The sequence below is a fragment of the Aquarana catesbeiana genome, linkage group LG06 (genome assembly GCF_042186555.1).
Source record: "Aquarana catesbeiana isolate 2022-GZ linkage group LG06, ASM4218655v1, whole genome shotgun sequence".
Lineage (NCBI taxonomy): Eukaryota > Metazoa > Chordata > Amphibia > Anura > Ranidae > Aquarana > Aquarana catesbeiana.
The window spans coordinates 314,931,505-314,945,093 of NC_133329.1; the positions used below are offsets into that span (position 1 = coordinate 314,931,505).

The window sequence follows — 13,589 nt, forward strand, 5'->3', positions numbered from 1 at the left end:
AAACAGAAGATTCCTCCGTTTCAGATCAGGGCACATTCCACAAGGGCTATTGGTGCTTCTTGGGCAGTGCATCACCGTGCCTCTATGGCTCAAATCTGCAAGGCCGCAACCTGGTCTTCAGTTCATACATTCACCAGATTCTATCAGGTGGATGTGAGAAGGCATGAGGATATCGCCTTTGGGCGTAGTGTGCTGCAGGCAGCGGTACAGGGTCCTCAGGTCTGATTGCACCCTACTTGGTCGTGGTTCCCCCCCCTCAGGTAGCATTGCTCTGGGACATCCTATCAGTAATTACTGTGGCTCTGTGTCCCGTGATGTTCGAGAAAGAAAATAGGATTTTTTAAAACAGCTTACCTGTAAAATCCTTTTCTTTCGAAGGACATCACGGGGAACAGAGGTTCCGCCCTTCTTCTAATACACTATATTGCTTGGCTACAAAACTGAGGTATCCCTGCAAGGGGGAGGGATTATATAGGGGGTTGAACTTCCTGATAGGGTGTGCCAGTGTCCAATCACCAGTGATACCTATATAACCCATCAGTAATTACTGTGGCTCTGTGTCCCGTGATGTCCTTCGAAAGAAAAGGATTTTACAGGTAAGCTGTTTTAAAAAATCCTATTTTTTAATATATTGTTTCTCCCAAACCAGGTGTAGGTGGTTTTGTTCCACCTTTTTATATGTGTCAGTGTATGAGGTCTTCTTTATAGATGTCCTACAGTGCAGGGGTAATGTTAACACAGATATTTGATTCTTTACTGGAACTAAACCCTCCTATCATTTTCAACCAAGGAAGCTGCCATCTTGGCCTCTGATCTCCAACAGCCATGATGCTGCACGTGGTCAGTTATGAAACAAGCCATTTAATGGTTTAAGGCCCAATTCAGAGTTGTGCGACTTGACATGCGACTTTGAACCCCAAAGTCGCATCCCATGTCTCACAATGCGTACCATTCATACCCGTGTGACTTAAAGTCCCAGCGACTGTAAAGTAATTCCAGTACTACTTTGGTCCAACTTTCATGCGACTTGAGGGCCATAGACTTCAATGTAAACCCTGAAGTAAACACAAGAAAGTCGCACCTGCATGATATACATGCGACTTGTGTGTGACTTTGTAGAGCTAAAACAATCACATTGATCAAAGCCAGAGTCGCAACAAAGTCATGCTCATCCAAAGTCTCATCAATATTTGCACTGTAAAGTTGTGTACTCACTTTTGTTGCCAGCGGTTTAGACATTAATGGCTGTGTTGAGTTATTTTGAGGGGACAGCAAATTTACACTGTTATACAAGCTGTACACTCACTACTTTACATTGTAGCAAAGTGTCATTTCTTCAGTGTTGTCACATGAAAATATATAAAAAAAAATGACAAAAATGTGAGTGGTGTACTCACTTTTGTGAGATGCTGTATGTTTCAATGATAGCTTTAAGAATTGCCAGTTTACCTGGTCATATGTTTTCCTTTATCACGCGGTACAGGACACATGTCTTCAAACATAACAGATGGGTTATATGCTGCACCTTCAGGTGTTGGACACTAGCAATATATTATATTTGAAGACCTGTTTTGCACTGTATTAAAAAAAGGATTATACAGGAATGTAAAAGATCCCTTTTTTTTTATTTCCTTTTTTTCCCCATGAGTGACCCCCCTACATACCCACTTAACCATCAGTTATAGACAAAATGGAGACCTATGCAGGCCCCCAACCCTACTGGGCCCCTAAGATTTGACTACACTGCCTAGTCTCTCTAACACCAAGATGTTAAAAATGAATCTTTAATTGGTGAAAGCGATTCTGTACTGGTGCTCTCTGTTACTCTGTGCGTGTGCAAGTACTGAATGCTTGTAATACTACATACACAGTTTTTGTGTTCATTTTTCTTCCTCTGTACCTAAAGGTGTATAGTCAAATTGCACTGCTACTTTGCACTATTGCAGTAGATGTAGTGTAATATGTGAACTCTAAATAAAGAATAAAACAACATAAAGGGCTACTCTGTCTATTAAGTTCCAAACATTATTTAAAAAATGCTGAATAATAGATTTAATCCATGTGAATTAATAAAGACAACAGTACCTCTTTTATGATCCAGTTAACTCCTTGGTTTGACCTCCTTAGCCACCCCTGCCCTGATTAGTACATTCCAGTCTATCACATAGCTTGTCTTCCTTTTTAGTTGTGCTCTCTCATTTCATGTTTTATTTTCATCTGCAGTTTGAATTCATGTTGGAATCCGTTCTTCTAGCTCGTGACTTGTGGCTGGAAGAGGATGGAATAATGTGGCCGAGTACTGCATCTATTCACATGGTTCCATGCAGTGCAGAGAAGGAATATGCCTCCAAGGTTCTCTTCTGGGACTCTGCCTATGGGCTCAACTTCAAGGTGTTAAAGTATGTGTGATTGTATGTACCCCTAATATTCTTCCCCACAAACCTGTCTATCCTGTGTATGAATTACTTGCCAAAAACTTATAACAATTGGTTGAATACAGTACTGAAATACAAGTATGTTTGTTTTTAGGCCTCTTTCACATGAATGTACCAATCCTGACATCCGTTTGAAGGGCCATCTTCAGCTGCCCGGGATGCACAGGTTTCCCCATGTAGAGGCGTGCAGGAAGCCTGTTGATATCAATGACAGGCCGCTGGCTGGAATGCCTTGTCGTCTGTCTGCACATCAGACCTTCACTGAAGTGCCCTCTAGGATGTGTGTGGAGGTCTGTGCAGGCCCTTGCAGCCAACTGCCAGTCACTGATTTTACCAGGCTTCCTGCATGCCCATTTGTTTGGGCATATGGACAGCTACATCTGTGTGAATGAGGCCTTACCTGACAAAGGATTCATAATTCTCTACAGTTTTCTTCCTTTGACTGCAGCAATCTGGCTAGCCATCCTTAGCCTGGCTTTTGGAGTGAGACATCTGGAACCTGCTGGATCAGATGTTGTGGGGCTAGCTTGGAAATGGGTTCCCTCACTGGGTTCCTTATAGGGCACTTTGCAGACTTTTTGCTGGTAAGTTAGCAGCAGAACACTTTTCAGGTTTAGAGCCATTTGCATTGTTTCAGGCTTGCCCTTTCTCTGAAGACCCACTTTGTATGTAGGCTGGTTGAAACCAGCATTGGGAACAACTTCAACCACAGAGGTCGCTGATTTAAAATCCCCTGCTTTCTACTGGTTTCCACAGTAAATGATTAACTCTGTGAGACAGTGTATTTCCACTGCTGACCCTGCTTACAAATAGCCATGTGCAACTTTGATCTGTTTCTGCTGCCTGCATACAGTGACTTTTTTGGTCATTTCTGGCCATCCAATCCTCCCCTGCTACCAGCTATCCTGCTTTGGTAAGTACCTGAGGACTTGCTTCTTACCTTTTTAAAGGATAAGTTTACTTTTAAAAATACAATTTTTTGCAGGTAAAAAAAAAAAATGCATTTATTATTATTTTTTTTTGGAGCCTGTAAAGCATTGCACCAGCGATCAGCAAACCTATCCAGGTCTCTTGCATATCTTTCCGGTTATCTGTGTGCCCATACATCCCGCACGGGCAAGCAGATATACTTGACAGGAAGAATCGATGAACTACGACGGCGCTCCACAGCACTGTGGTAATTTATTGAGAAGTACAAGCCGACATCCGCAAAAGATGTCGGTAAATGTAGTTCATTCAAACACAGAACTCTTTGAATGAGTGACGTGGTCATGTGGGTGGAGCAACTAACAGCTAGTACAGGGAACTTCTCCCTGTACTCCTGTAACGGGGGGGGGGCAGTCACAGATCGGCAGCGGCTACAGCATTGAAAACATGTTACATGTTCAACCCTAAAAACAGGTGGAACATGTAACATATTTCCAAAGGTAAACTTATCCTTTAAGCCTTACGCTGCATTACCGCCACATTGTCGCAACATGTCTGATTCTAGGCACGGGCTGGGGGGTACTGTTATGGGTGCCCCCGGCTCACACTGTACTAATGGCCTGGGAGCTGCTCACAGCACACTTACTCATGGTGTTGATGTCTGCAGACTGGAATCAAGTTGCCCTCTGCTCCTAAAATATATTACGTCATAAGAGTACTCTTCAGCTCTGTTTGGTGTGGCCAGCTTCTCCGTCATTTTGGCTGAGGTTTTTACTATAGTAATGTAAGACTGTTTGGTCCAAATCAACCAGTTATTTGCTGACTGTTACCACAGATGTCACAAGCACACTTCTGCACCTTTTGCAAATTCTCTGATTTTCATGTGTCCTTGTTGGCTTCTGAGCCATCAGCCTCTGAGACTGTGTAATTCTGAGTTCCTCCAGTTTTTGACTGATGAGCTTTCCCCTGGGGAGGCACAGTCCACTGTTACTTAAAAATTAAAAGAGACTGTTTTGGTTGTTATCAATGCGGCATGTACCACTTTGAAAACAGAGGATTGGCCTGTTGCTTCTACACATGCTATATCCTATATTGGAATCTTTAGCTCCCAAGGCCACAAAGACTCTCCTTGCAACCACATTTCAAGGAGAGTCTCAGGCATCATTCCGGTACCATTGTTTCCAGCAGGCGATCGGCTACCCGAGTATAACAACCGATGCGGCTAAAAGCCGCTCGGTTGTTATACCGGAGGAGCGGGAGGGGACATCCCCCCCCTCCCGCCGCTGTTACCGGGCCTCCCGTGCGATCGGGAAGCCCGGTGTCCGATCGGGTACCTTCGGCAGCTGGAGGCGGGCTGGAACGAAGCCGTGGGCGGCTTCGTTCCAGCCTTCTCGTTGTAAACGCGGAAGCGACGTCATGACGTCACTTCCCGTTTACTCGGCTGCCAATGGCGCCGAATTTAAAAAAGTACACAGTATTCAGAATCGCCGTTTTCGGCGATCTGAATACTTTGAAGTGTAAAGGAGGGATCGGGGGTCTTTTAGACCCCCGATCCCTCCATAAAGAGTACCTGTCACCACCTATTACTGTCACAAGGGATGTTTACATTCCTTGTGACAGCAATAAAAGTAAAAAAAAAAATTTTTTTTTAAAACACAATTTATAAAGTAAAAAAATAAATAAATAAATAAATAAATAAAAAAAAAAAAAAAAAATTTTTTTAAAGTGCCCCTGTCCCCGCGAGCTCGCGCAGCAAAGAAAACGCATACGGAAGTCGCGCACGCATATGTAAACGGTGTTCAAATCACACATGTGAGGTATCGCCGTGATCGTCAGAGCAAGAGCAATAATTCTAGCCCTAGACCTCCTCTGTAACTCAAACCTGGTAACCGTAAAAAAATTTTAAAGCGTCGCCTATGGAAATTCATAGGTACCGTAGTTTGTCGCCATTCCACGAGTGCGTGCAATTATAAAGGGTGACATGTTTGGGATCTATTTACTCGGCGTAACATCATCTTTCACATTATACAAAAAAATTGGGGTAACTTTACTGTTTGGATATTTTAAAATTCATGAAAGTGTCCCTTTTCCAAAAATTTGCGTTTAAAACACCGCTGCACAAATACCGTGTGATAAAAAATATTGCAACAATCGCCATTTTATTCTCTAGATTCTCTGCTAAAAAATATATATAATGTTTGGGTACTCTAATTTTCTAGCAAAAAATACGGATTTTAACTTGTAAACACCAAATTTCAAAAATAGGCTTAGTCATGAAAGGGATAAACTTAATTTGGGTACAATGTTGCATGAACACATAATAGTCGGCTGAAACATTACAGCACTGAAAAATTGTCTGGTAATGAAGGGGTATGACAGGCTTGTACTCAAGTGGTTAAGGACCCAGTTGATCTCAGCAGTTGATTGCCCTTCTCTAGATCTCTCGCTGGCGTGTCCAGCCTTTCACCCCAACCTGGCTGTGATTTTACTTTGCCAAACCATAGCCGACATCATAATCTCTTTTAAAAGAGATCTCACCACTTAATCCCTCGGCTCTTGATGGCACCTTGTATAAAGTTCTGGACTGGGGAAACTGTGTAAGATGAGTTTGATCCATGAAGAAAAACATCCCTTTGAATCTACTCTTGATTCCATTATCAAGGATGCATTTGGTGGTAAGAGAACCCATTTTCCTCAGCAGAAGCCTGAGGATCAGACTGCAAAGCCTTTTCCCTGTTTAACTGTTTAGAAATGTCCTGTAAGTTACTCCTGCATCCTCCACATTTAGGATCCCATAAGCTTTGCTTACTCAGTCCCTCCACAAGGTCTGCCCCTCAAAGTTTGCAACATCCTCAGGTATGATGGTGCCCCCCACTTTCCAGAGTGGAATATATCTGATAACCTTTGAAAACGGAGACAGCTTGTGTCTCAGATGTTTGGGTGCAGGAGGTGGTATTCCAGGGCTACAAACTGGAGTTCGCTCTCTGCCACCTTCTCAGTTTCTCACCTCCAACCTTCCTGTGTCTCTGCACAAATTAACAAGTCTCCATTAAGCCCTCTAGGGTCTTCTAGACCAAGATGTTATTTCCCAGTTTACTTCAAACTGTTTATGCTTCCAAAATCCAAAGGGTCCCAACTTTGATCTCAGATATTGAAAGTCAGAAATTGTGCATGTAATCTACCAGACTGCTTCATTAAGAGCCAAGACATTCTCTTTAGCTCTAGGAGTAATAGCAATAGCCTGCAACTCCTCAGGTGTAGGATTGTTGGTTAGGGAGTTAGTGGGCATGGTCACTCCAGCCTGAGGGCTCAGAGGCTGCTAATGCTGTGACTGTGCCATGGTTCTGGACCCTACTGTGGTTAGAGGTATAGTCAGGGAATGATTAAGCCATCATCCCAAATTAATGTAAAGCAAAAGGAAATAACCCAATGGGACTTTAAGGGCCCAGATGCTCAAAGTAATACTAAACAAACTTTATTTTTGCATTGTGTAAAACCTCAATACAAACTTTATTAAAGTAATAGACACATATTAAAAGCAATTTTCGACTAATGTAATATTATGGCAACTAAAAGCAAAATGTATACGTGAATAATGTTCCAAAATTTCTGTTGACATTGTGGTGGGCAGTCACCGACCTGCCAAACACAATCACCTAATGCGTTTCAGAGGTATAGTTTTTTTTTTCAGGGGTTTAAGATATGTAGAACAAAATCGCTTCTAAAAATGACATATACACTGCTCAAAAAAATTAAAGGAACACTTTGAAAACACATCACATCTCAATGGGGAAAAATATCATGCTGGATACCTATACTGATATGGACTGGGTAATGTGTTATGAACTAAAGGATGCCACATTGATGGAAATTAAAATTATCAACCTATAGAGGGCTGAATTCAAAGACACCCCAAAAATCAAAGTGAAAAAATGATGCAGCAGGCTAGTTCATTTAGCTGAAATTTCATTGCAGCAACTCCAAAATGGTACTCAGTAGTTTGTTTGGCCCCCACATGCTTGTATGCATGGCTGACGTCAGGGCATGCTCCTTAAGAGATGACAGATGGTGTTCTGGGGTATTTCCTCCTAGATCTGGACCAGGGCATCACTGAGCTCCTGAACAGACTGAGGTGCAACCTGGCAGCGCCGGATGGACCGAAACATAATATCCCGCAGGTGTTCTATTGGATTTAAGTCAGGCGAGCGTGGGGGCCATTCAGTTCCTTCATCCTCCCAGGAAATGGCTGCATACTCTCGCCACATGAGGCCGGGCATTGTTGTTGTGCGGGAGGAGGAACCCAGGACCCACTGCACCAGTGTAGGGTCTGATAATGGGTCCAAGGATTTCATCCCGATACCTAATGGCAGTCAGGGTGCCATTGTCTAGCCTGTAGGGGTCTGTGTGTCCCTCCATGGATATGCCTCCCCAGACCTTCATTGACCCACCACCAAACTGGTCATGCTGAACGATGTTACAGGCAGCATTATGTTCTTTGCAACTTCTCCAGATCCTTTCCCATCTGTCACATGTGCTCAGGGAGGAGCACATACAAATCCCTGTGCTGTCAGGGAGGAGGAAACATATTGTTTGTTCCTACTAAGTAGGAAAAATGATATATCTCCTCTCCTAGTCACTCCCATCCCCACACAGTTAGAACACACTGAGGGAACACGCAGTTAACCCCTCGATCGCCCCCTAGTGTTAACCCCTTCCCTGCCAGTGACATTTACACAGTAATCAGTGCATTTTTATAGTGCCGATCGCTTTATAATTGTCAATGGTTCCAAAAAAGTGTCAAAAGTCTCTGATCTGTCCATCGCAATACCGCAGATCACCGCCATTACTAGTAAAAAAAATAAATAATAAAAATGCCATAAATCCTTCCCATAATTTTTAGATGCTATATCTTTTGCGCAAACCAATCAATAAACGATTATTATTATTTTTTTTTTAGCAAAAATATGTAGAAGAATATATGTTGACCTAAACTGAAGAAGTTTTTTTTTTTTTAAATTGGGGGATATTTATTATAGCAAAAAGTAAAAAAAAAAAACCGCAGAGGTGATCAAATACCACCAAAAGAAAGCTCTATTTGTGGGAAAAAAAGGAAGCAAATTTTGTTTGGGTACAGCATTGCATGACCGCGCAATTGTCAGTTAAAGTGATGCAGTGCCAAATTGTAAAAAGTGCTCTGCTCAGGAAGGGGGTAAAATCTTCCGGGGCTGAAGTGATTAAAGAAAATGGCTTCTGAGTTGTTCATAAAATATATATGAAAAATATATATTACGGAGGCCTTAGGAATTCTTTTTAACCCCAATAGTTCTGACAAAAGTTTGTATTGGGGTTTTACACTATGTAAAAAAACTTTTTTTTAATATTACTTTGAGCATGTGGGACCTGTGAAGCACTCCACAGTTAACTAACACAGTATAATCCTGTATGAAAATCCATACAAGGCAGAGCCCAGTGCCCAGGAGTTAGCCCAGTCCAACGAAGTCTGGGTATGACCTATGAAGCTGTTACTGAGGAAATGCTGATCCAAATAGCTGCGTATAGGGACCAGCTCAAGCAGCTTGTAAAGGAATCTTGATTAAAGAAAAAAATGGCTAGCAAATACGGTTAGACTTTTCCACAGAGCAAAGTCATCCATCCTCTTAGACACTAATAAGAACTAAGGCATGCTGGGAGTATGAGGGGTTATAATAGAATGGTCACAATTGTTTTGTATGCCAAATCTTCAGAAGATGGTAGCATAAGCCCATGTTCTCTGGATTCCTGTGCCCTTCAATGAACACTTCACATATTCACACTTGGCGTTTTGGGATCATTGCCTAAATAACACTACAATCACAAAAGTGCCATTATTTTCAATGGAATCTAAAATGCGGTGCGGTTTTGCCATGATTTATCACGCGACAATCACGGCAAATTGCATTGTGTGAAGCTTGTCCCCCAAAAAGGAGCAGGAGCTTCTTTTGGGTGGCAAGCTTCATGTGGTGCGATTTGCCATGCAACGATAGGGGCAAAACATTTTAGGTGCCATTTAACTACTTCGCGCCCACGCTATAGCCGAACGACGGCTGCAGCGCGGACGCTAACTGCCAGGAGGCCGTGCCTGGATAACCTGCTGTTTACTCCCGTGATGCGGGCGCGCATTGGGGAAGTTCTGTGCTGTCCGTGTCCCTTGGACACAGCCAGTCACAGATCGCCGTAAACGGCCAATCACAGCGGCCATTTACAGTACGATCGGCGGTGCCAATGAGAGATGATCTCATATGTAAACATATGAGATCATCTCTCATCGCCGGCTCTCACTCCTCACACAGAGACAGCGTGTGAGGAGGGAGAGTGAACCACTGCAGCCTGAGTGCCAGGGAAAAAAAAAACGGAAAAAAAGTGAACACAGTACCTGTCAGTGCCATCTGTCCCCAGTGCCATCTGTCCCCAGTGCCATCTGTCATCAGTGCCATCTGTCATCAGTGCCACATATTAGTGCCATCTTTCATCAGTGCCATGTCAGTGCCATGTGTCATTGTCCTGGTACACCAGGGCCTTCAAAAGTGTAATAGGTAGTCAACAAGTTAGATGTGTAATTTATGCTCCTAGAACACGTGATGGGACTCCCTGCATGTTGGGCCTCTCTATATGGCTAGGCTGTGAAAAAGTCCCACACGTGGTATCGTAATACTCAGGAGGAGTAGCAGAATGTATTTTGGGGTGTTATTTGTGGTATATACATGCCATGTGAGAGAAATAACCTATTACAATGATAATTTTGTGAGGGAAAAAAATAAAAAATAAAAAAATATTCATTTTGCAAAGAATTGTGGGAAAAAATGACAACTTTAAAAACCTCACCATGCATCTTACTAAATACCTTGGAATGTATACTTTCAAAAAAGGGGTCATTTGGGGGGTATTTGTACTTTCCTGACTTGTTCGGGTCCCAAGAAATGAGATGAGGCCACCACCAGCACATCATGTGTGATCAATTTTTTATGATTTGCACCATAGCTTGTAGACTCTCTAACTTTCACACGAACCAAATAATATCCACTAATTTGGGTTATTTTTACCAAAGATATGTAGCAGTATAAATTGTGGCCAAAATTTATGAACAAAAATTAATCATTTGCAACATTTTATCATAGAAACTAAGAAAAATGCGTTTTTTTTTTCAAAATTTTCGGTCTTTTTTTATTTATAGCGCAAAAAATAAAAAACACAGAGGTGATCAAATACCACCAAAAGAAAGCTCTATTTGTATGAAAAAAGGCAAAAAAAAATCATTTGGGTACAGTATTACATGACTGAGTAATTGTCATTCAAAGTGTGAGAGCGCTGAAAGCTGAAAATTGGTCTGGGCAGGAAGGGGGTTTAAGTGCCCAGTAGGCAAGTGGTTGAAATAATGGCACCTGAAACCTATGTTTTGTGATTGTAGGGCATTTAGAGATTGCGGGCAGAATAACAGTGATTCTGCCTCAATCCCAAAATGCCAAGTGTAACTGGAGCCTTTAGAAAAAATATGCATGCTGTTATTATATTCACTTCAGACCTATACAGTACTTTTGTTGGATTGTTAGTCTGTTGTGGACCATATATGATGTCCTCTGTTGCCTTTTCTGAAAAAAAATGTTAATAAAAATTGTCAATTAAAAAAAAAAAGAAAAGAAAGAAATATGCAGTACATCTCTGCAATACATGCACATTCCCCATGTTTTATTTTAAAGACACTGCAAGTACAGGAAAATGCCTGTTGATTTGCCCTAAATGCACTTAGTTAGTAGGCCGCATTGTGGGCTAACTGCACCAAGTTTTTTTTTTTTTTTTTGTGTACTGAGGGTGGTCAGCCTTGTCCAGTATCTTTTGATTAACTACTCAACCACTCCAAAGGCAAATCATTCTGCAGTCCATGATAAGAACTAGGCCGCTAAATAGCCTCTTTGATATAAAATAGAAAGTGTTCAGAGAACACAGGACAGCTACAGCAGCCAGAAGTGCCTGTACATTTGTCAAGCTGACCGTTTGCCACCAGACAGGGGAAGGAGATCTGCAAACATTTGTTCTCTGATCTCCCCTAGCTAGGGTTCAGCTGTCACTTTTCCTGTCTGCCATGGCTGGCAGAGAAACTACTGGAGCCCGACCTGCGCTTCAAATGCTTTTAAAGCCCAAAGTTTTTTTTACCTTCATGCGTACTATGCATAAAGGTAAAAAAAAAACCTTCATTAAGCAGCTCCCCCTCCCTCCCAATACCTGATCCTGATCTCGATCTAGCGATGTGCACGAGAGCAGCTGCTCTCTTGGCTCTTTCCCTCATTGGCTCAGACACAGCAGCAGGAGCCTTTGGCCAGTGAGGAGGGAGTGGAATGTTGGGCCGAGCCCCGTTCTGTGTGCCTTATGGACACACACAGTGGGGCTTGAGAACAAGCATACATGAGTGCCCCCACAGCAAGTCACTTGCTATGGGGGCACTCAGCAGGGGGGAGGATCCCAGAGTGCCGACAGGGGACCCGAGAAGAGGAGGATTCGGGCTGCTCTGTGTAAAAACCATTTTATAAAACATGTAAGTATGACATCTTTGTAGTTTTAAATTTTTTTTAACCTCTTGTCGCCGAGCGCACGCAAATATGCAGCCTCTCAGTGGCCAGGCCTTGGTGCAGATTGGTCGCATATTTGCATGCAATAGCGTCGACAGTGCTGTGCTGAGAGCGTCGCCTTGCACGCTCCCGGCACAGTGACGGAATGTTCCCGATCTCCGTTTGCAATTGGGAATTTTCTGATCATGTGACCACTGTAAGACAATCATGGCGGTCACAAGACCATAAGCTCTGCCTCCCGCCATAGCAAACCTCTTAAAGGGCCGTCAGTAACTGGCGCCAAGGGGTTAATATCAGTTTCAGTGGAAGGCAGGTGTGACATCAGGGGTCTAATAGAGAACTTGTCATTCCAAAATGCTATCACACAGGGGGGAATGTAAAAAATAAAAGTTACACCCAAGCACTTAAGCCCTGCCAACTTGCCATGCCCCCCACATGCATACAAACAAATACACATGCGTCAAGGGTGCTTACATACGAAAACTTTGATTGCGCTACACGTTACATATCAACATGCATGCTGGAGTTAGTGCAATAATTCTAAGGCCATTATTCACAGTTAACTCTAAACTGATGACTTGGAGGCTTTTTAAGTGTTGCCTATGAAAAACTTTGGGTGCTGAAGTTAGTGTTTCACAAATGCACGCAATTTTAAAGCTTGATATATTTGCTGTCTGTTTACTCTGCGCAACCTCATCTTTTATATTTTAGCATCAAAATGGGTAATGCATTGCTGTAAAATTAACTTGAGTGTATTTTACTGAAAATGTGTGCTTGATAAACCACTGTGTTAATATCATATGGCATAAACATTTGGAACTACCATCATTTTATTCTACAGGGTCTCTGCTTTCAGAAAGTGTTTGGTGGGTTTACCTAATCTTTAGGCCTAAAAGATGCGAAAGGATTAAACCTCTGTAAACAGAAATGATTGTGCCTGCACAATGGTTGTAAATTATAGTTTAGAACTGGCTAAATACAGTGGCATTCTTTGGTATGAGATTGTATTTCTATTGCAGGTCTATGGCTGTACAAGAGTTCCTGGCAAAACCACAACCTGACTATGTGCTAAATCCTGAGGATTGTCTGTCTGAGCCCTGCGTCTTGCTGAACATAAATATGAAGACTCTCAAAATTGAGGAGCTTGAGGTGAGTATCATTTTTGCTTTAAACCACAATGCTAATTAAGGCAAGAACTAAATGTCACAATGTTGTTAGACTTCCCACAAGGCCCATACACAGTATATATAAAAAACAAAACAAAATATGTTATACTTACCTGCTCTGTGCAGTTGGTTTTGCACAGTGCAGCCTGGATCCTCCACTTCTCGGGTCCATCTTTGCTGCACCTAGCCCCTCCCTCCTGTCGAGTGCCCCCACAGTCAGCAGCTTCCTATAGGGGGCACTGGAGCAGAGTCACAGCTCCCCGTGTCCATTCAGACACAGAGCCCTGACCCGCCCCCTCTCTCCCCTGATTGGCTGACTGACTTTGATTGACAGCCGCGGAAGCCAGTGGCGCCACTGCTGTGTCTCAGCCAATCAGGAGGTGTGTCCCGGAAGGCTTAGACATTCATGGACACCACTGGAGAGAGATGGGGCTCAGGTAAGTATTAGGGGGTGTTGGGGA

At 42.8% G+C, this 13,589-nt stretch overlaps 1 protein-coding gene across 2 annotated transcripts in view; it reads left to right on the top strand.

Moving 5' to 3' along the window:
- The window catches only part of PRMT2 (protein arginine methyltransferase 2), a 51,121-nt gene that overhangs the window by 22,472 nt on the left and 15,060 nt on the right, over nucleotides 1–13,589 (top strand). For both annotated transcript variants that reach the window (XM_073633692.1, XM_073633693.1), the window contains 2 exons: nucleotides 2,224–2,399; nucleotides 12,982–13,111. In XM_073633692.1, coding sequence (XP_073489793.1) covers nucleotides 2,224–2,399; nucleotides 12,982–13,111 — 306 coding nt within the window. The remainder of the gene's footprint in view (nucleotides 1–2,223; nucleotides 2,400–12,981; nucleotides 13,112–13,589) is intronic.